Raw genomic sequence first — 21,874 nt, forward strand, 5'->3', positions numbered from 1 at the left:
TAACTCAGCGCCTGCTGTCTTCATGTAAATGTGTGCTGGTTCATGCCCAGACCCACCCTGTGAAGTAGAAAACATGGATGACAGCACCCCGCCCAGAGACACCAGCCCCAGATGAAACTGGACGGCCCAGAATGCTCCGTGACTGCTTTCCTGACTTAAAACGTGCTGTGACGACACCCACCTCATCACGGACGGGTCAAGGGCACAGTGCTGAGTGGGGAAAGCCATCTCCCAAGGTTACAGATGGGACGGTGCCTCCCAACGGGGTTCCTGAGACAACAGGGCTCCAGAGATGGGCCAGGGCGTGGCTGCCAGCTGTGTGAGGGCCCCCACCACAAAGGGCAACACAAGGGGGCCTCGGGACGGGACTGCTCACCCTCTCGACCAGGCAGTGGCCACACGAACCTGCACACGTGACAGAGTCGCACAGAACTGTGCACATGCACACACATGCACATGCACACACACTCAGGCATGCATACAGGCACACATGCACACACACTCACAGGTATGCATACAGGCACACATGCACAGGCACACACACATGCACACACACTCAAGCACGCATACAGGCACATGTGCACATGCACAAGTGCACACACGCACACATGCACACACACTCACAGGTATGCATACAGGCACATGTGCACGTGCACAAGTGCACACATGCATGGGCACACACAGTGCACATGCACACATTCACACAGTTATGCATACATGCACACGCACAAGCACGCACATGCAAATACAAGCACAGGCACACATGCATGGGCACACACACACATATTCACACACATATGCATACATGCACAAGCACAAGCACACACATGCACATACAAGCACAGGCACACAGGCATGGGCACACACATGCATGGTACACATGCAAGCACAGGCACACATGCAAATGCACACACACAGGCACACACGAGTGCAGGTGGCACTGGGGCGTTGGAGCATGGCTGCAGTATCAACATGCACACTGGGGCTGTGTGAGGTGGCACTGGGGCGTTGGAGCATGGCTGCAGTATCAACATGCACACTGGGGCTGTGTGAGGTGCCGCCCGGAGACCCTGGGAGAGGCAGCACCATCGTTCCTCACAGCTGCACGCGGCTCCACTCTCTCTCGAGAGCTACCCCCTCGTCAGTTGACACGTCCGCCTGTCGTCCAGTGAGGCCTGAGGCACGACCCTCCGCTGGACGTCCACTCAGGGCTGCCAGCCCGTCTCTGAGACTAAGGTCTCTGCTACCCACGCCCCTGAAGCCATGTCTCTGAGGACACGCTCCACTCCCTCTGGGGCTCAGGCTGGACTGGGCACACGGAATAAGGCATCTGAGAGGGAATAATGTCACCGTCAGAAGGGCCAAGAGCGGGAGCGGGAAGTCGGGGCTGGCGGGAGGGAAGGGACGTGCTGCTGCCCGGGGTCCTGGCAAGCCGGTGGCCGGTGGAGAGGGGCTCTGGCTGCAATCGGACGGCCAGCAGCAGTTCCGGCCGTACCAGGCGACTGCCCTTGAGGGAAGTGTCCAGCTCAGGCCACACGGACCTCCTGGAGGGACTATCTTCACAGGGGACAGCTGCCACAGAGAAACCTGCTCACTAGCGGGTCACTGTAGGAACTTTCTAACACGCATCCTGTGGGATCGGATAATGCACCCTGACTCCCCACCAGGACTTTCTCAGGATTCAATTGTGTCCGGGGCACGTCTGAGGGCTAACTGGACTTCAATTGGCACTGCGGTCTCAGGGCTCCTGCTGTGGCACTTGGGGAATCCAGACGAGTGGCTCTGGCTGGAGGGAACGGAACCTGGGGGGAATGGAGGGTCGGCCAGGCTCTTGTGTCCTCGGGGACGCGAGGTTACACGCCTTCATGACCCTCTGTCCACGGGGGCGAGTGTGTAGGAGGCTGTGCTGACCCGGGGCCTGTGGTCTCCTCTCCCAGCGTCCTCGCTCAGACTTGGGGACAAGCTCTGCCTGCTCCTCTTTCGGCTCCATCCCAGAGAAGGAAGGCGCTGCTGCCTCAGCTCTGGGCCCCAGTGGGGTTCAAGGACCTCCCAGAGGCTGAGGCCGAGCACCCAGGCCTGGGGCAGAGGTGGGGCGTTGTTCCCCCAGGAGAGCGTCAGTTACCAGAAGAAAGGGACACAGGAGGTGCCACCCACCCAGGTGCCAGGTCCTCCCCTCCCTCCCCCACCGAGGCGGGACCCGGATCCAAATTTGGCTCAGGCTCCTGCTTGCAGCACAGTGCTCTTGGCCATTCGTTTTGCCCAAGGCTCAGTTTCCCCATCTGTAAATGGAAGAGGAAGTGATTGTGTACAGACATACTCTGTGGCCTGCACTGTTCTGGCATTTTCCATGGACCAGCCTGTCCTGCTGGGGGCACAGGACCATGGTAAGAGGAGCACCTCCCAAGGAGGGGGCGTGAAAGGCGCCAGTCGTGCGTGGCGGTCAGCAGGACGCCAGCAGTGGTGGGGCAGGGTGGGGCGGTTCTGCCAGGTTCCGAGGCCTCCAGGGGCCGGGGTGTCTGGCCACAGCTAGTGGAGCCCAGGATTTGCTGGGCAGGGGCCTTGGGGAGCCAGAGCTCCTGGTGCAGGGAGGTCCCTGGTGTAGACAGGAGGGACCTGCCCAGGGTCTCCATTGGACCCACTCCCACTGCTCTTGACTCCTGGCCTGACCCCTGGGCCTCAGCGTGGACCCCACGTGGACATCCCAGCCATCCCAGCATGGCTGCTGTGGGCTCTGTGGTGCCCTAGAAGCCTCCGGTGCTCCAGGCTGGGGATGGTGGTGACACTGGCTTGGACCCCCAGGCCCAACAGCAGCTGGTCTGAGTGACTTTCCCTGGGCACGATGCCTGGCGTCCACCCACAAGGTGGGGGCTCTGCTGTCTCCCCACCATCAACCTCCCAGCCAGGGCCTCGGGAGTGAGCTCGATGCACTGGTGGAAACCGCCCATCCACGCTCTTCCTTCTGCACAGTCCTTGTCCAAATGTGCAGTCTCGTCTCAACCCACAGAACAAGCCGGGAGGTGTGCAGAGGGGGTGCTGGCAGTGTCCGTGGGCACCTACAGCGGTCTCCCTGTTTGGAGGAAGAGGAAGGGGCTGAGATTGACAGAGAGGGCAGGCGGGGGTCCCATCAACGCAAGGCCTAGCCACTGGTGTTAGGACAAGGCACATGTGACAGAGAAGAGCCGGCTGACACGGGGAGCTGGCCTGTGTCCCCAGGACCATAAGTGAGCAGGCGTTCTCCACATGCGGCGAGTGCCAGCGACCTCCATCTGGGGGGGGCCCGGCTGGGGCGCAGGATCCCCAGTGGTCCTCTGGCCGATCCATTGTCCTTGGCTGTCCCATGTGCAGGGGACACTCCCAATGCCTCACACACGGTCAGGAGTCAACCAGACCCAGCTTGACGGGAGCGTGAAGCTCACAGGAAGCGGACAGCAATTAACAGTCCTTCTTTGACAAAGCAACGGTATGCTTCACCTTCAGCTGGAAGGAAAGGTTATCTGCGGAGACGCAGGTCCCTGGAGGCCCGGCTGGGCTTGAGAGCCGGGCAGACTGATTATCATAAGAAAATAATCTTGGAGACACACTCCCCCTCGCAGGAACGGGGCACAAGGCGCAATTTCAGATAATCTTGAGAACGTCGTCCCAGCCGGGCCTGCCGCCTGCCCCGGGGGAGCGCCCGTGCGCCCAGACAGCCGTGCCCCGCGCTAGAGGAGAGCCCCCTTCCCGAGGCACAGCCAAGGCCCCCCGAGTGCCATGTTTCACACCAGCAAACCCACAGGTCAGCTGGACTTGACGCCCTTAGAGCAGGAGCTCACCGAGCCTGCGTGGGTGGACGCCTGTCTGTGACCAGGAGGTTAACCACCCTCCGCCAGCTCCGGGAGCCCTCGGGGGCGGCCATGTCCCGGTCCCTGCAGGCTGCGTCCTTGGCTCCCGAGCTCCCACGCGCAGCGCTGACCTGGTGACTTAGAGCCGGGCGCTAATACGCGGTGCGGGGCGAAGGCACCAGACGTAAAGGGGATGGTTCTCTGTCCGGGAGCCCCGGGCCCGTTGAGGGTGCCGCTGTCCCTGGGGGGGCCTCTGGGAGCCCACCCTCGGGGGACACGCACCCACTTGCAGGCTGAGATGGCAAGGACCTTACTGAGGGGCAGCTTCCGCGGGAAGAGGATGGAAGCCTCAGGCCCTCAGGCCGTCATCTCTTTTCACCTGTGATGTTTCTTAAATTCAACGATCGATGGTGGGGAAGCTTTCGACAGGCTCAGTGACGCCTCTTCTGAGATTCTGCAAAAGTGCACCATCGCAAGCGGCAAAGAGCAACGGTGCCCTGAGAGATCTGTGGCAGAGGCCCGGGAGGCCACCGAGGGGGCGGCTCACGCCCCCTCCCTGGCCACGTCCTCGCTGCGCCCCATGGTTTGGACTGCCCGCCCCCTCGATGACTCCACTTGGCCAAGACTTCGGGCTCCGACTCCACGGGACAGACGCCGCGTCCCTCAGCAGCTGAGACCCACCTCGCGTCCCTCCCTTCCCCTGGACCCCGGCTTTCTCTCTGCTCAGACCTCCAGCGGCCCCCACCCCACCCTTGGGCCCTGCCCCCTCCCCACTGCTCCTCCTCCTGCGTCCTGTCTAGCGTTTCCACTCGTCAGGCACGTGCCTCCCACGCCTCTCAGGGCCTCCGCCCCCTATCTTCCTGCAGCGTCTCCCACCCTGTGAGACGGGGCTTCTCTGGTCTTTCCCCCACGACACCGACCTCAGGACAGCTGTGTTGTTGCCTCCTCAGTGCCCAAGGCCCAGACCCACAGTCCCAAACTTTCTATGACCACAGATTCACAGGCCTGGCAGCAGACGTCCAATGGACAGAGCAGCCGGACGCAGCGGGCAGTGGCTGTTCCACCTCCATGTCCCTGCTCCAGTCACGGTGCCACCACCCTCCCCCATGAGACTGCACATGGACAACAAAGCAGTTTATTGTCCTTAAAAAGGAAGGTGATGGTGCTGGCACAGTAATGCAGTGGTTAAGTTTGCTGCTCCACTTTGGTGGCCCGGGTTTCACTGGTTTGGATCCCGGGTGCAGACATGGCACCGCTTGTCAAGCCATGCTGAGGTGGCATCCCACATATAAAGCAGAGGAAAATGGGCACAGACAGTTGCTCAGGGCCAATCTTCCTCAGCAAAAAAAAGGAGGTAACGGTCATGGTCCAAATCACACAGAGCTTGCTTTCAAACAAAATAAAATTCAAGAGCAGGAAAAGGCACCATCTCTAGGATCCCAGCTTTTTAGAAAATTTATTTTATTAATAATGTTTGAATGTACAAATGGAAAAAGAATAAATATTTTGTCATTTCACCCCGAACAGCCACAAGTGACGCCATGGGGCTACCACGTGCTACCACGTGCGCAGGATCTGTTTCGACAGTGTGGGAGGAGAGGCGGGAAGAACCAGGCGGCCTGGACCACCAGGCGGCTAGACACCTGGACGTTTGTGGAAGTTGGGGCTTTGGGTCGGCAGGGACGGGGCGGGACCCCCGAGGCAGTGCTGCTCCGTGGCTGACCCGCAAGCCCTCGTGGCACCCCTGGGGGCGGCAGTGCTAAAGGTCTAGAGGGACCCTGTGAGGCGGCACCACGAGCCCCGAGCACCGCAGCCTGTCTCCCGGGGCTGGGACGACTCTGCCCACACTCGTGTGAGCCCCACCCCCACCCTGATGGAGCGCAGCGTCACAGGGCTCGCGGACAGGTGCCAGCCACCCCTCCCACCGTGGCGGCCACAGGTGCGGGGGTGTCCAGCCTGGACTCGGTGTGTGGACTGACCATTAACTTCCTACCGCCACAGAGGGCTTCTCTGCATGTGGCAAGGACACATCACTGAAGACCCGATGAAGAACTTTCCAGCACTCTGACCCACGGAGGAGAGAGCCCACTTCACAGGGCCTGGGACCCGGCTCTGCAAGGCAGCGGTGCACCGTCCCTCCAGCTCACACAGGGGCCCATGGGGGAAAGGGCAGACAGGAGGACTCCGCTCTGGCGGCCACAGCAGGAGTCAGGACGAGCGACCAGGAGACGCAGGCTACACCAAGTCCAAAGGGGTCACCAGCCCGCATCCCTGTGTGAGGAGGCTGCCCACAGGCCACGTCTGGCCCCGATGTGCCACTGGAAGCCCTCCAGGCTGAGCCCTCCATGGCATCACGGGGCCTGGCTGGCAGCAGAGACAGTTCAGGTCCCAGTGGACACACCACCAGAGCCCCGGGGAGCAGAGGCGCCTCTCACAGGCGGGTGAGGCCGGAGGAAACACCCATGACGGCGCCGCTCCGGGTACAACGCAGCTTCCTGCCGTGGCTCACGCAGCCTTGGGCTGTGCCCGCATTGTGTGTGACCTACTCTGGGCCCAAGAAAAGGAGAAGGGACGGTCTGACCGCTCAGCCCGCCGGCCACGGGCAGGAGTGACCCCGCGGTGCCACATGACGTCAGAGAGCACCTGCGAGTCCGCCGCCTGCACAACAGGCCCGGGCGGAGCGGCAGGAGGCGGCTCAGTACGCGATCTTCCAGTGCGTGGGCTGCTCGCACGCGGCCTCCTGGTCTCCACAGAACCGGTTGTATGTCGTCTTGGGGTCCAACCCCAGAATCTCTCTTTCCTCGTGAATCCGAAAAGAAAACGTCGAGACTGAGGTGCCGATGAAAAACCTGCCAAGAGAGCCCAGAGGTGAGCAGAGCCGCCCAGGACTAGCTGCTTCACGAGCCCCGCCAGACGCCCCCTGGCCTCTCCACCCTGGGGTTCCCTGTGGCCGATCGCCACCACCGAGTGGCCTGGGCTGGCAGGACAGATCAGAAACTGGAGGCGGCCAAGGCCAGGCTGGTGGGGCCCGGCTAAGAAGCCTGCCCAGGCCCGGCACAGGGCAGACCTGAGACCTCTGCCTGGGTTGGGGGCTCAGGGCCAAACTTGGGCCTCCGAGGGGAAGTACTTCCGGGCTAAGGGACAGAGCCACAGCAAAGCCAGGCAGTGGGAAGAAACTCCCTCCAGCCACCAGCCCCTCCGGGACCACAGTCTCGGACAAACACGCCAGAGGTCTGCCCTGACATCCGCCAGATCCGAGGCTGCGAAAGACGGGTGAGGAAGAGCAAAGCTCAAAACTTCCTGCAGCAGAACCCCGGGGGCCGAGGGACAGAGCTGCTGGGGGCCCGGCCTGCCCTGCCTGCCTGGCGGAGGAAGAGGCCCCCGCGTTGGAGGCAGCCCTGAGCCCTGCACGCACCATGCCCAGACAGGACAGACGCACGTGTCGACCTGCTAAAACCAAACACGCGAGCATGCAGCGACTCTGAGAACGACCTATGCACTTGCATTTTCCATTTTACTTGGAGTGTTCTGACCTCGCCCCGGCCCTGGTCTCCCAGGGGTGTCGGGCAGACCAGTCCTTACAGAAATCCACCCGGAGACCCAGGCCCAATGCCCTCCTGGGCGGGACAGAATCCAGGAGAACAGTCCACAAAAACAAGGAAATAAAGGGCCTGTACCTCCAGACTCCCAAGCACCCTGTGCACGTGCTCCAATGACAGGCGACAGGTGATCAAGGATGGGGTGGGGTAGGAGCTGGGAACAATGGTGGGCCCCCCACCAACCCCTCCCGATGCGACAAGATAAAGGAGGGGTTTCTGGTGAGTAATGAGGACAGTGTACCATGGAGGACGTCTGCAAGCTGGGACCAAACGACTGGAATGAATAAGTCACACCGCCCAAGAAGCCTGAACTCTATCACAAGAGACACCGGCATGACCAGGAAGCAGACGAGGGCACGTGACCCCATGCGGACAAACAGACCGCCATGTGCTTTCACAATCGGGCGCCTGAGACTCAAGAACTCTCGGAAAACCACCCGGCGCGGTGGCTGACAGGCACCTGGCGTGCGAGCAGATCCACTGGTCGATGATGGCCACGCCCCCGTCCTTGTACAGCTCCAGCTCTTCCCACGTGGGCTCAAACCTCACCATCTCGGGCAGCAGCTGTTTCAGCTGTTCATACTCTGCAAAGCAAAGCAGAGGCCTGCTGAACCGGGACCTGCAGGATGGACAGACGGGCCTGTGCTGAACAGGACGACACGCATGCTCTGCTACGTGCTACCTCTCCAGGAACTGGCTATAGGGGACGGAAGGACAAAAACACAAAGTTCAGGGTGACCCTCCCGGGAGCCACGCTGAGGGTTGGGAGGTACGCCAGGGCTGCCCAGAGCTTCACGGGGCGGGGAGAGGCAGCCGGACGCCAGAGCCGCGCACCCGCTCTGACGGCGTCTGTGGCCACGAACACCTTGCCCAGCTGGTAGGTCTTCATGAGGCTGCGGATCTTCTTCACGGCGCCGTCCAGACTGGGCACATCCTCTCTGTGGCCCCAGATGAAGTCTTTTCTTCTCAGGTGAACTCCGAGGTACGGGCCCCCGAGCGAGGAGCCTAGCTTGACCTGGCAAAGGACAGGACACATTGGGGCTGGCCCCGTGGCCGAGCGGTTAAGTTCGCGCGCTCCACTGCAGGCGGCCCAGTGTTTTGTTGGTTCGAATCCTGGGCGCGGACATGACACTGCTCATCAAGCCACACTGAGGCAGCGTCCCACATGCCACAACTAGAAGGACCCACATCGAAGAATATACAACTATGTACCGGGGGGCTTTGGGGAGAAAAAGGAAAAAAATAAAATCTTTAAAAAAAAAAAAAGGACAGGACACATCGAGACGGACCCATGGGCTGGGGGGGCGTCCTAGTGCTGACCTGAGCAGGAGCGGCTCAGGACACAGAGGGGACCCGGCAGCGTCCTGCCCGGGGGGGTCTGCCTTCGGGGTCCTCAGGGTGCAGTCTCGGGAGAGGAGCACTGGACATCTTTCTAAGACCGGTAAGTGACTGAATTACCACAGACCCTTTTATCTGAGTGAAACCAAAAAGGTAAATACAACGCTGGAGAAAACACAAATTAGATAAAAGAGAAGAACCTCCTACTTAATACTGTATTTTTCCAGTAAAGACAAACGACTGGACAATTACTACCGGGACAACACATTCCACCTGGAAACATCTAAAGGTCTGTAAAACAGCAGCGAAACAGCATTCGTCTCCAGGAAATCATTTGCTGCTAGAAACTACACCAAAGGAGAGCACTAAACAACCAGATTATACTCAAAACGCTTAAAGCAACGTCCCTATGAGAAAGCAGCACATTATCTGTTGAAGTTACGTTACACGGAAACCCAACCTTCCAGAGAAAACTGAAAAAGTGTGATGCTGGACCCCAGGATTGAGGGGCGCCTGGGGGCTGGGGTGAGCCCTGCTTTCCTTTTCTTTATGGCTCTCGGACCATAAAGACAAAACACTGACAGTGACCCCAGCCACCTCCAGGAACCGTCCCTGGGCAGCTGGAGAGCAGCCCACCCCCATTTCACCGAATGGAGGGCTGTGCCCATGGCCCCCCCGGGTCTGCACAGGAGGAGCTCCCTTCCCACGAGTGGACAAGTGGCCAAAGGAGCCCAAGCCCCAGGACGGGGACCAACACACAGCCCAGGCACCACGCGGCTGAGGCGGCAGGGACTACCTTCATGCGCGTCCAGTCTTCCTCGAAGGGCGTCCTGTCTGCCGCGTCCGTGGAGTTCAGGTACCGGCTCCGGAACTCGTCCCCCACAGCCCGCAGGTGCTTGGCGAACACCATGCTCCGCCGCGTCTGTGGGTGCAGACGACAGCACTGCTGAGCGCCACCCCCCGCCCAGCCCATGGGCCCGAGGAGCCAATGGAATTGCAGAAGACGAGAAGCTGGCGCTTGGGTGTCCTGAACAAGGTGGTGAGGCAGCCCAGCAGAGCAACAAGTTGCCAGCCGCCAAACCATCGAGCGACCCGGTGTGCCCAGGAGGCGTGTCAGCATGCGCTGCATCTGTGACCCCAGGAGGCTCTGAGGCTGAGTGCTGACCCCGTCCCCTCCTGAGGGTCCCCTCAGCCCGAGGCCCAGCTGAGAGAACATGGCTGGCAGGGTGGGGGGTGTGCTGAGCGGGTCACCACCTATATAGGGTGGTGGGGGACCATGACACTGACGAGAGCACAGATCTGCTGTCTGCGATGACAAGAGCACTTCTGTGTCACCCTGGACGACCCGCCCAAGGGGTGCCTGGGTCACATGTTCAGGGAACAGGGTTCTCCCCTGGGTCCTCTGCCTGGCCCAGCTCCCCACAGGAGGCTCCGCAACCGCTGACGGGGCAGGCTGAGAGCAGGCAGCCAGCATGGCAGAGGGGACCTGAAACCCTGTCCTCAGGCTCTGCCTGAGCCACAGCAACAGGAGGGAGTGCACTCCTGGCCGCGGACAGGCTGGCCACTTCATGGTTAACTGCAACGGGGCCCCTCCCCTCCCCGTGGGTCAGGTGCAGAGATGACAGAGTGAATACTAACTGCATCCTCATGAAAGCAAAACATTGGCTTTTTCCTCTTCAAAGCCCAGCTGCCACAGATCACAGCCCTGCAGCTCAGTCGACAAGCCTGCGAACCTGAGCAGACCAGGGGGAGCTGTGCTGCCCGGGGACGTCCACTCCCAAGCGCCAGGGCGCAGAGTCCCGCAGAGGGGCCTTCTGGGGGTGAGCAGCCACTGGGCGTGTCCATGGGGGTGCCCCAGGCGGGAAAGGGCACAAAGGACAATCTACTGCAGACACAGGAGGCCTGCAGGTGGGAGGAGAGGACGAGTTGGGGAGACATCGCCTCAGGGGCAAGCTCAGGATTTGTTCTTTGCAAGAAAGCCGGAATTCACCCAAAAACTTCTATTTCACTCCAGCAGCAGCAAATGACGCATCTTCTGAGAATCAGTTTCTCCACATACCAGGGTCTGGGGGATATGGGCTGATTCTGAGGGGGCAGCTGCCACCCGGTCCAATGTCCCCCCGTGGCCCTGTGGCCCCCGCCCCGGATCCTTCCGGAGGCCTGGCGCAAGGCTCCTGCAGGCGGCTCACTACAGGAACACTGCTCCCCTACCCAGCAGACCCCGACTCGGAACGTAGCTCCTCCACCTGGGCCCCAGCCACGGGCTTCGGCTCTTCTCAGATGCTTTCCGCCTTTGCCACACTGGACCAGATGGGACTGGACTGCAGAGCCCCCGGCCGCAAGGACCACGACTCTTCTCCAGACCCTGGCGGATCAGCCTCGCCAATGCCAACAACAGCAGAACGCGGCTGCCGGCATGAGAGACGCCGCCCTCTGCCCTAGTTCCTCTGCCGTGGCGCCAAACCACCAGAGCAGCTCCTCCCATCAGAGCGGAGACGGCGCCGAGACTCAGCGCCGGTGGCAGACACAGCCCACCTTCCCGGGCTGGGGAGAGGGCAGAAAGCCACTGAACGCGTTAATGGGAAGGGACAGCGCAACTCAGAGGCAGGGGAGGGCTGGGGGCCAGCAGCCACCCAGGGCCTGCAGTGTCGGGGCCTCAGGACCCTCACCTCCCGAGTCCTCTCCTGCGGTGCCTGCGTGCGGGTGGGGCGACGCCATGGCTGCACCCACCCCTGTGACCACTGAGAGCCTGCCTACCGTCAGCATAGCTGAAGACAAGAGCCGTCGACTGTCCTGGACTTGCAAAAACTAAACATTGAAATGACACAAGCAAACGCAGACAGACGCTCGCGGCGACACTCACATCCCAGTACTCCTTCCCTCCGTAGTGGTCATGCAGCAGGTTTTCGGCTCTGTCTAACATCACAGACCTATTTTTAAACAACAGGAAAAGAAAGAGTTTAAAAGCAATGAATCCACACACTCCAGAGGCCCTGTCCTTGAGGCCTGTGCAGGGCACAATCAGGGTGACTTCTGAGAGGGCACTAACCATGCTGGGCCACCAGTGTGCATCTGGACAAGCTACTGCGGACCCTGTAAGAGGCAGCTGTCTGGCTCTCACCCCATGATTCTGAGAGTCTAATTCCTAAGTGTTTCTAAGCATTCGCAGCATCTCTCCTGTCCCAGCCACTGAACCGGCTGTTACCACGCTCGCCTGTGACTACTGATGCAAAAAAGACGAACAAACAAACAAGTAACATCAGCACACAGAACCCAGCAGTACGTTAAAAGAGTAACACACGTGACAAATGGGGCTGCTACTCAGAACACAGAGATGGGTCGATATCAGAAAATCTATTACTTAACTCCACACATTAACAGGTAAGGGGCAAAGCCATGAAACGACGACAATATATAAAAACTAAAAACTTCTGCAGAGAAAGAAATTGGCAAAGATTTCAACAGGTGCATAAGTCAACAGACCAGGAGCTTTTCACCTCCCAGCACCAGAGAGACCAGAGCTCTCTGCCCCGGGGGCCGCGTGGGGACAATGCCCCAGTGGCTATCCCTTAGAGGGCGCATCCCCACAGCCCGGCCATTTCCGTTCTGGGTGTGAGCCTCCAATTTTACTCCCCACACTTCTGCATGTTTCCTGTCTGTAACAGCAGAAACCTGGAACCAGCCAGAGGCCACGACCTTGGGCAGTCCAAGCCACTCCCTGACCTCTGTGCAGAGATGACTGCAGAGGAACACGGTGACCTCTGTGGTCTTTAACATCCAAGACGTGGTCAAGGGGAAAAGGTAAATGAAAACCTTGTAGAGAACATGAATATGGCAGGACTGCTGTGCTTAACAAGGAAGACGAACACAAATATTTAATATGAATAGAAAGTTCTGGAAAGAAACGGGAGTGGCTGGATACAGTGGCAGCCTCAGGGGTCAGGGCAAGAACCAAGACAGTTTCTTAAGGGTCTGTTTTATTATAAAATGCAGTATCGCCTGCAGAAATGAGCATTCTGTCACACGCACGGTAGAACAGCTCGACAACGGACACTGCAGCCGAGGCCGCAAAGTGGAGCTCCCACACAGCTAGCCCTGCCCCAGGGCCCCTGCACGTCCTCCCGTCTCCACCTCCCAGACAGGCGTCCCCAGGCTGCAGGTGAGCCGGGCCTGCCTTTGAACTTTATGCAAATAGACTTGACTGGATTTACCTTTTGCACTTTTTTCACTCAACATCACCTCCACGCTTTATCCTTGGGGAGTGCAGCAATGGCTTTTCATTTTCTTGGGTGGAATGTTTGAGTTCTGAAAACACCACAACCTCTGCACCCAATCGACTTCTGAAGGACGTGAGTTTCCTGCCTGGGGCCGTCAGGAACACCCTGGAATGTGCTGGGTGCATGCACACCCGCATGCGCATAGGGCTGGGTTTGCCGAGTCACAGGTCTGCCACCTTCAACCTGACGGCCAGCTGTGCCCCCAGCACGGTCCCCAATTCTCCTGCCGGCAGCAGTGTGCTTGCCCCCCGCTGCTGCCTGTCCTTCCAACAGCATCAGCGGCCCATAGCTGTGGTCCCTGGAGGCAGAGCGCGTCCTCTCCGGGTAAGGTTGCCCGGCCGCATCTCCTCTGGCTGCGCACCTGGTCACATCCTCTGCTGACCTGACCATGAGGCTGCCGGTCCTTTACTGCCCACTTTCAGGAACCTTGTCCACACCCAGGACTGAGTCCTTCATGGCTCAAGTATGCTGAGAGTATCTTCTCTCTCTCTCCAGTTTGTCTTGTCACTTTTGTGGCATCTTTCGATGGACAGAAAGTCTAAATGTCAACGTAAGTGAGTTACCATCTTTCCTTTTTGTTGAGTGCTGTTCACACTTTAAGGACTCCTTCCCTGCCCCATGGTCACGGGCTATTTCCTAACAGCTTCCTGGTCTGGTCTCTGGCATTTTCCCACCTGGAGCTGAGTGCCTGAGTGGTGGGCTGGCTCCCACAGCCATGCAGCCTCACGGTTCCTCCGAGGGGCGGCCCCCTCACCCAAGGGCCTCTGGGCTCCGCTCCACTCCGACCCACAAGATGGCACTCAGAAAAACAACTGGCAAGACGACACGGGCTACAGGTCCAAAGCTTCAGCCAGATCTGCTTTTGAAACCCAACGTTCTGAGGGAGGACCGCGCCTCAGGACATGGGCAAACCTGCTCAGCACCACGCGCCCTGGGCAGTCTCCTGGCTCTGCCTTTCTGTTAAGTGAGAACCCATCTGCCGAGCAGCAGACCTTTATGGTTTGTTTACAAAGGCCCAGCATGCCCCAGAGTGGTCCTGACACGGAGAAGATGGGCTGAAAGGGACCAGGAGGGGCCCTGGGGCAGCTCTGTGATTTTGCTGGTGATGTGCAGTCCCGGCACACCCAGGGCGTGAGGTGTGCGTGAGAGCACCCGAAGAAAGGCTGCCCTGGGCGCCAGGCCAGCTCACGGTCCCCGGGGCTCCAGGGGCATCAGAAGTGCTGTCCTGGGAGGTGTGCCCCCGTGCGCCAGCGCTTGCGTCAGGCTCGAGGGGAACTGAAGACAGTTCATGGAGGGGCTGTGTTGGGGTCCCCACGTCCCCAGCAACTCGACCCACAGTGAAACTCCTGAGCATGGGCTGCCTGGCCAGCAGACGCATCCTCCTCTGGAGGAGCTGACCACACACACCAGGTTGCTGCTCGCCTGCAGTCCTGTCCCACGTCCCTTCCTGCTGACCCCTCAGCACCACCCAGCAGTGAGGGAGCACAGTGACGAGGCCAGATTTCTGCGTTTGAGGGGGGACGGGGCACCAGGGAGAGGACAGCCCGTGGTGGCACTTCGACAGGAGGGGCTGCGAGCACCCGCCCACAGCAGTATTTCCGGAAGAGGAAACAGCCATTCCTCTGACACTCAGAGGTCGGGCTTTGAGGAGGCTGAGCGGAGGGCCTAACCTCAGAAGTGACACCAGACAGACAGCATGGTGCTCTTCCACAAGGGAGCTGTGGGAAACCGCCCCAGGCCGCAGCTGCCCCCCCCCCCCTCCCCCGTCACCCTGGCTGCTCAGTTTAAAACCCCTCAGGCCTGAAACAAGCAAAGAAGTAAAACCTGCAGTCCCTTCAGTCCAGCCAGCCTCCTGCATCCCCGGTACCCCCTTCACTGCCCTCTTCCCCCACGTCCCCCTTCATGCCCAGTGCACCCAGCTAGGCCCCAGCTTGTCACCAACACTTCAGACAGGGACCCTGCAGTGGAGTCCAGGTGGTGGATCCACCCCACCACCCCAGGTGCGAACCCATCTCCACCGCCCACCAGTGGTGTGAAGACCCACTTGGCAAAGTTCAAAAGAACAGGAGCTCCAAAGGGCGCCTCAAGGGGACAGTGGGCCGTACCAGCCACACAGAGCCCCCAAGCATGGGAGCAGCTGATCCAAACCTGGCTGTCTCCCGGCGTGAGGACACATGCGGCCCGTCTGAGACCCCAGTCCCCGTCCCCGTCCCACTACGGAGAGCGGGTGTGGGGAGGACAAGGCCTAACTGCCCCCTTCCCACAGGCCACGGCCAGGAGGGGCTCCAGGGCCGGCAGGACAGAGTGAGCAAACATGCACACACATCCGCATGCATGCACACACACACACATGCACGCACATATACGCACAAGCATGCACGCAGATATATGCCTGCAGACACGCTCGCAAAGACATGCATGCACACAGACACAAGAACACACAGATGCACACTCGCACACATACACTTACAGACGTACTTGCACACATATGCATGCTTGTGCACACACACACACGCACATACACACGCTTGCAGGCCAGTCCTAACGCAGGGAGTCCAGGCGCTCACCGTGCTGACGTGTTTCTCAGAAGCACAGGTGCGACGACAGAAGCTGATCCTTGAACGGACAGACAGGACACGTTTAAACCCCTCGTTTCTTCATAACCCCAAAACCATCCTCTGGAAAATAAGATCCCAGGACCCTGAGTGGGTTAGTCTGTTTTCACCCGGACAACAAGGAAAACCTAGTGCACACGTAGAGCTCGCCCTTGATAACCCGGCTACTCCAGAGACAACACAGCGGTCGTGATTACAGGAAATAAGATTCTTTTGAAAACTGCCAAAGAAACCACGAATTTCGCTTCATTTCATGAGACCAGTGACGCTCTTTTCAGGCCTCTAGACGGTACGTCGACGGGAAAGCAGGCAGCCAGAAGGACAGAAGTGACACCTCACTGTGAGCCAGAGCTGCGAGGTAACTGTCCTTACAGCTAGATGCTCCTCGGGAGGGCCGCTGCGTCATGGGGGTCGTCGGAGCCCAGCTCTGGCGCTCCGCCCGTGGACGCTGCTGAGGGGACAGCCCTCCACAGGGCGCTCTGCTGGTGGCATGCTGTGTTTCGGGGGCAGGACCGCAGGTCCACAGCCTTGTTCAAGTGCATCAGACGATGTGGGAAAAGGTAACCAGAGGGTAACCAGCTGTTCTTAGAACAGGCCATGCCAGCGTCTGTAAGCAGGGGACGAGGACGTGCTGACGGGCCGGGCGGGGGACCGAGACCTTCTCCCAGGAACAGAGCACTCACAGCCGTAGTACTCAGGACCCTTCCCCAGGAACCAAGCGCACACACCTGTAGTACTCAGGACCCTTCCCCAGGACCTGAGCACACGCACCTGTAGTACTCGTGCTTGTCCTGTGAGTACAGCAGTGGGTCGATGCATGGCCGGTCATCCACCTTCTCCTCCCAGCTCCCCTCTTTCCATCCTTCTGCATAACCTTGCAGGACGTACACCTGGTCAATAAAGGGCCCACCGGACTCTGAAAAGACAAAGAATCAACAGAGTAACAGGAACCAGAAGCATGTCTGTGGCACGTACCACACCACCACGGATACAAACAGAGAATTATCACTTTATTTAACACCACCTTCATCCCAAAAAGGACCAGGGGAAGCTTACAAAAGCAGAGACAGGACCAAACAAATGACTTCAGGGCACCGGGTCCCTAAAAAGGATGAGAGGGGCTGTCCGAGGGTGGTGAAGCTTGTCCAGGCCTGGCTGCTCCCAGGGGCTCCTCATGTCCCTCCCGACTTCTTATGGCCTCTGGGCTTGCCCCCGGCCCTCTTCTCTCCTCTACGGCACCCCACTGCACTGTGGGCAGGGCCGGTCCTCAGCACGGCCACAGGCCCCAGAGGCTCCTCCTCCATCAGCTGCTGGCCTCCCTGCTGTGCCCTGAGTGCATCCACATGCTCCCTCCCCAGGGCCTCTGCACGGCTGTCCCCACCTGGACCGTCCCCTCCAGGGCTCGTTCTTGACCCATGAGGCCATTCAAACCACAGCTCCCAGGGATGCCTTCCTCTGCCACAGCCACTGGCGCCCTCCAACACTCCGTACCCCTTACCGCTTTCTTCTTCCCTGTGGCACTTGCCACCATCCCCAACACTGCGATTCAATTACTTACATTCTTTACTTTCTGGCTCCCTACCCTGCACATGAGCCCCAGAGAGCAGGGGTCTGCGTCCCTCACACCCACTGCTCCCACCCACACCCAGAACACACCAGCCACACCCACGATGGTCAATGATTTCTTCCGAGATGGAACGAATGAGGACACTACCGTAGTGTCGCTGAGGGGACTGACACCAGAGCGCCAGGGGCTCCTCCTACATGGCAGGAAGGGGCTGGGTGCCAAGACGCTGAGATGCACGCACCCCAGCAGGCTGTCCGAGGACAGGAACCCCTCCTCCCCCTCTGCAGAGGGACACAGCTGAGCAGAGTCAAGGCTGGTGGGCAGGGCAGAGGCAAAGTGCATCGCCCGGGGCCTCCATCTTCCCTGCCCCAGCTACCCTGGCTCCAGGGATGGGGCCCGCAGGGAGGTGACCCGTCTCCCGTCCCCGCACCCCCGCAGTCTCCTGTCACCAGGCACAACCTCAAAGAGCTGAGGCCCATTCCCGACCTGTGTCCACCAGGAGGTGAAGGGCAAGTTCCCTGGGAGGCTCCATCAGCCACAGTTCAGAGCAAGTCTGAGACGGTCCCACGGGCCAAGTCAGGCGGGACTGAACACCAGGCTCCAGCTCTCACCTCCTTCAGGAAGGATGCGTCCCCAAGACGCTTTCACATGGCCCAGAGTTCTCTTTTCCAGCAAGAGAGAGACGTCAGAAACATACCTGTGCCGCCCCATGCCTGCGGCATTCACAGGCTGGATGACACTGAACCTGTCGAAGTGACAGCGTCCAGGGGGCGAGAATGGAACGTGAAAACCAAGATGTGCGAGGCCCGTCCTCACGGCGAGCCCTGACCTCAGCAGGAGCCCCATACTCAGGGGGAGCCCTGACCTCAGCGGGAGACCCAACCTCAGCGGGAGACCCAACCCCAGCGGGAGCCCCATCCTCAGGGGGAGCCCTGTCCTCAGCGGGAGACCCGACCTCAGTGGGAGCCCCGTCCTCACAGCGAGCCCTGACTCTAAGCATCAGCCCCTTCAGGGTGGAGCCTCACCCCTCTAGGCCTCTCTGGGGAAGGGGAAGAGAAGGACGCTCAGTCCAGGTTGACGTCCTCTAAACAGAGCAACGGTAAGCTCTAAACAGCCTTATTCTAAGAAAATCCTCCACTCTTCTCACTAGAAACAGTGCTGCATGGTGACAAGTCCTCACCAGTGTGCGGTGAGACTCCGTGAGACAAAGGCTACACGCGGCATGCTTCCCTTCAGGTGGACAGGCCTTCCAGCTGAGTCCCACTAGGCCCTCTCCCGGCCTCCACGGCGGCCTTCTCATCCTCACGGCTCTAACCACACTCCCCAACTCAGCGGGCTGCCTCGATTTTCAGAGGCCAGGGGGCACATATGGGTCACTTGCTTCAGGTCTCTCCCCGGGAAAATGACAGAAAGACCAAGATCACTGGTAGTGCAGGAAGTGGAAGCTGCACCCTACACAGAGCGAGGGTGACAAGAGGCCTGCACTAGACGGCCTCCTGGCCGACGTCTCAGGCCTGGCCTGATGTTCCCACCAGAACCAACGACCGCCTGGCCCCAGGTAAAGGACCCTTGTCTCACCTGCAATGAACTGCTCGTACTCAATGACGGGGATGTTTCTGTTGAGGCTTGGAAGATCAAAGAAGTCGGACCAGGGAATCCGGACCTGGAGGATGTCGGGGCTCTGCCAGTGGTAGAGGCGGCCCCACGGAGGCAGCACCAGCACCCACTCCTCCGTCTTCAGGAGAGTCTTCAGGAGGGAGGCCACGCGGATGTAGACGTCCCTGCGGAGGTTGAAGCCCTCCGGGGGGTTGACGTCGTACAAAAGGTACCTGGGCAGGCAGGGGCAGGAGAGCGGCTGGTCAGCGCCAAGGCCTCTGGAGAAAACCCAGGCGCTCCCACAGCCCACTGCCTGTCACCCCGACTCCGGGAGCTCAACTTCCGTGGCTCTACTTTGTAAGGTGCAGGCAGCTGCGCACCCATTTCTATACGGCTCGTCACTCACAGGGCCCCCAGGAAGGGGCGCTAGGCACCTGGGCCTCCGTGTGACAACCAGCAATAATCCACAGCCAGACCAGCAGTCTCAGCGCTGAGAGCTCGGAATTGGCTCTCCACTGCTTCTCACGCTTTCTGGTTATAGACCCCTTTATACTTATAATTATTAAGGACCCCAGTGGTCTCTGGAAACCCCACAGAGAGCTCATGAAAGAACGAGTGTGGAAAGGCAGCTGACATCCTGGTGTGACCACGAAAACAGTGCTAGCAGCTCAGGTCGCACTAGACACACTTTGAGAAGTGCTGCTCTCCCCAAAGCTAGCCTCCCCACACAAGACCCAGGCCGGGGCCCTCTCCTCAGCCCTCCCTCTGCCATAGCTTCTTCCACAACTTCTGGGACCACAGATGAGGCTGTGCTGCCTTGCCTGCCTGGGGCCTCCAAATGCCCCCAAGGCCACCAACACCAGAGCATGGCCTGTCCAGCTCTCAGCAGCCCGTACCCGCATGGTCTGCTCTGCACCGGGCCCTCCATAACCACAGGACAGCACCCACACCTGTTTTTCACCCCAAGACTCGTTTAGGGAGCATCCGACTTCTGGATGAAACGGCAGGATCCCGCGCAAATAAGCAGGCCGTGCCTTCCTAAGAACCTGCCCTCCGAACATCGGATTCGGGGGCTCCTGGACGCCGGGCGAGAACCCCCATCTTCTCACAGGTCCGACTGCCCCTTACGGTGACCCGCGGCCAGCCCTTCCTGGGGCTCCGGGGCCGCGTCCAGCCGGGCGCCCGCATGGGGCGGGAAGGCTCCGCTCAGAGTCCACCCGGCTCCCCGCCCGGTCCCCTTCTGCCCCCGGAGCCCCGCCGACCCCAGCACCCCGATTCCCCGGTCCTCGGCCTACCAGACCCCGGCCATACCCGGCTCCCGGCCGTCCCCCGTCTCCCCGCGCCCATAGCCCCTCCCCACCGGCCCCGGACGACTCCCCCGGCCCTCGGACCCTCGACCCCGGCCCTGCCCGCTCCCCGCCGCCCCCTCCCGCCCCGGGGCCCGCCGACGGCGCGGGCGTTACCGTCTCCGGGACGCCGCCCCCGACAGGATGTCGGCCGCCGACTGGCCGGGCCAGAACTCCTCGCCCGAGGCCGAGGCCGGCCGCCAGCACGCCGCTGCGAGCAGCAGGCAGACGACGCCATGCGCCGCCATGGCCCCGGGCGGCCACGCACTTCCGGCGGCCGCGCCCCGCCCCGGAAGTACCGCCCGCCTGTCCCGGCGGAGCGCGTCGGCTGTAGCCACGGCAACGCCGCGGGGCCCGCCTCGCGCATGCGTCTTGCGTCGTCCGAGGCTGGCTGTCTCCCCGGCCTGGCGGGGTAACTGGGGGCGGGGCCGGGCCGGTGGGAGAAGCATCCCCACCTGCGGCCGCGATGAGTGGAGGCCCGGTTGGAGGCTGGCGTGGGGGTCGGATGCGGGGGGCGCCGGTGGAAGGGGTGCTGGGGGGCAGGATGCCGGCCCGGTGGGGCGCTCTCTGCGGAGAACCACAGTGCGAGGGCGTCAGAGCGGCCCCTCCGCGTTAGGGGTCATAGGACATTTTGGGGGGGGGGCGTGCGTCACGCTCTGTGGTCGGGCGGTCAGAGGGATCACCTCAGGACCCCCATTCTGGAGCAGGGCCTTGCTCCCGGTCTCTCACGGCAGCCCCCTCCTTCGCCGGCATCGCCGTCCCTGCCCCTGGACGCCGGCCCAGGCCTCCCCCACGGGCATTGTCTTAGAAGGACTTAGCTCCTGCCCGCGGGAGGGGGACCGCGTCCGGCCCCACTGGAGCCTTTGCAGTTCCTGGTATGAAGCTGTGGGGGATCAGAACTGGCCACCCCAAAACATGTCTCTTTGGTTAAGGACAGAAGACTCTGAAAGAAACTCTGACCTCCCCCCTAACTGCCTGAAAGAAATTTAAGATAGAAGCACTGTCCCCAGGACAGGCCATCACCACAGATAACAATGGGGATCGTAGACTGGGAGGGTCCTTGCTAAGCCTACTCTGATCAAAGTTCTATCTAGCAAACATTTGCTTTTCCATTTCCTTGTGAATTGCCTTCCTCCCCTTTGAAGTCCCAAACCACTACCCCCAACATCCTCCTCAGCTAAAGATGATATTTAAGGTGACAGCTTCAGCCATTCTGAGAGTTACTGTGCTTTCCCAGGTTTCCTCCCATGTATATATGTTATAAAGCTTGGTTTGATTTTCTCCTGCTATTCTGTCTCATGTCACTTTAATTCTCAGCACAGCCAGAAGGGCCTAGAGGGTAGAGGCATTGTCTTCCTCCCCTACAAAGTGCACCCTGCATTCCCAGGGGGATGGCCGACCTCAGTCCATGATGCAGGGCCTGGCTGCACCCGGCCTCTCCAGCCATGGAGGGACCCTGAGGAGGGCAGCGAGGGAAGTGGAATCATGAACTTATTGTCTGGGCCACTTTCACCTGGAGGCACTTACAACCAGGTGTGTTTGCCGCTGTCCCTCTGCAAAGCACACACCAGTGGACCCTGATTTCTGTCTGCTCCAGGGGGGCCAGCAGGTACCTGAACACTGCTGGGCTTCCTCTCAGGCAAGCCACTCCAGGGCTGGCCAAATGTGGGCACACCTCTTTGTCTCCCGAGGGGACCCGTGCTAACAGTGCCCAA

General features: G+C 60.3%; 1 protein-coding gene across 3 annotated transcripts; it reads right to left on the reverse strand.

Moving 5' to 3' along the window:
• Positions 1 to 5,258: 5,258 nt before the first annotated feature.
• Positions 5,259 to 20,428, reverse strand: POFUT2 (protein O-fucosyltransferase 2). 3 transcript variants are annotated; one of them, XM_046648257.1, is made up of 9 exons: positions 20,277 to 20,428; positions 18,796 to 19,046; positions 16,422 to 16,566; positions 15,603 to 15,713; positions 11,622 to 11,688; positions 9,555 to 9,680; positions 8,255 to 8,435; positions 7,881 to 8,004; positions 5,259 to 6,670 (listed from the first exon to the last, which is right to left on the reverse strand). In XM_046648257.1, the coding sequence occupies exons 1-9, from the start codon at positions 20,405 to 20,407 to the stop codon at positions 6,517 to 6,519; spliced, it is 1,290 nt and encodes a 429-aa protein (XP_046504213.1). In that variant the 5' UTR covers positions 20,408 to 20,428; the 3' UTR covers positions 5,259 to 6,516. The 3 variants fall into 3 exon arrangements, 2 of the variants coding, with proteins under 2 accessions (XP_046504213.1, XP_046504214.1); XR_006886532.1 differs by having other exon boundaries at positions 6,535 to 6,670; positions 7,881 to 8,039; XM_046648258.1 differs by lacking the exon at positions 11,622 to 11,688 and having other exon boundaries at positions 15,603 to 15,651.
• Positions 20,429 to 21,874: the final 1,446 nt, after the last annotated feature.

This window comes from Equus quagga, chromosome 21 (genome assembly GCF_021613505.1).
Source record: "Equus quagga isolate Etosha38 chromosome 21, UCLA_HA_Equagga_1.0, whole genome shotgun sequence".
Taxonomy (NCBI): domain Eukaryota; kingdom Metazoa; phylum Chordata; class Mammalia; order Perissodactyla; family Equidae; genus Equus; species Equus quagga.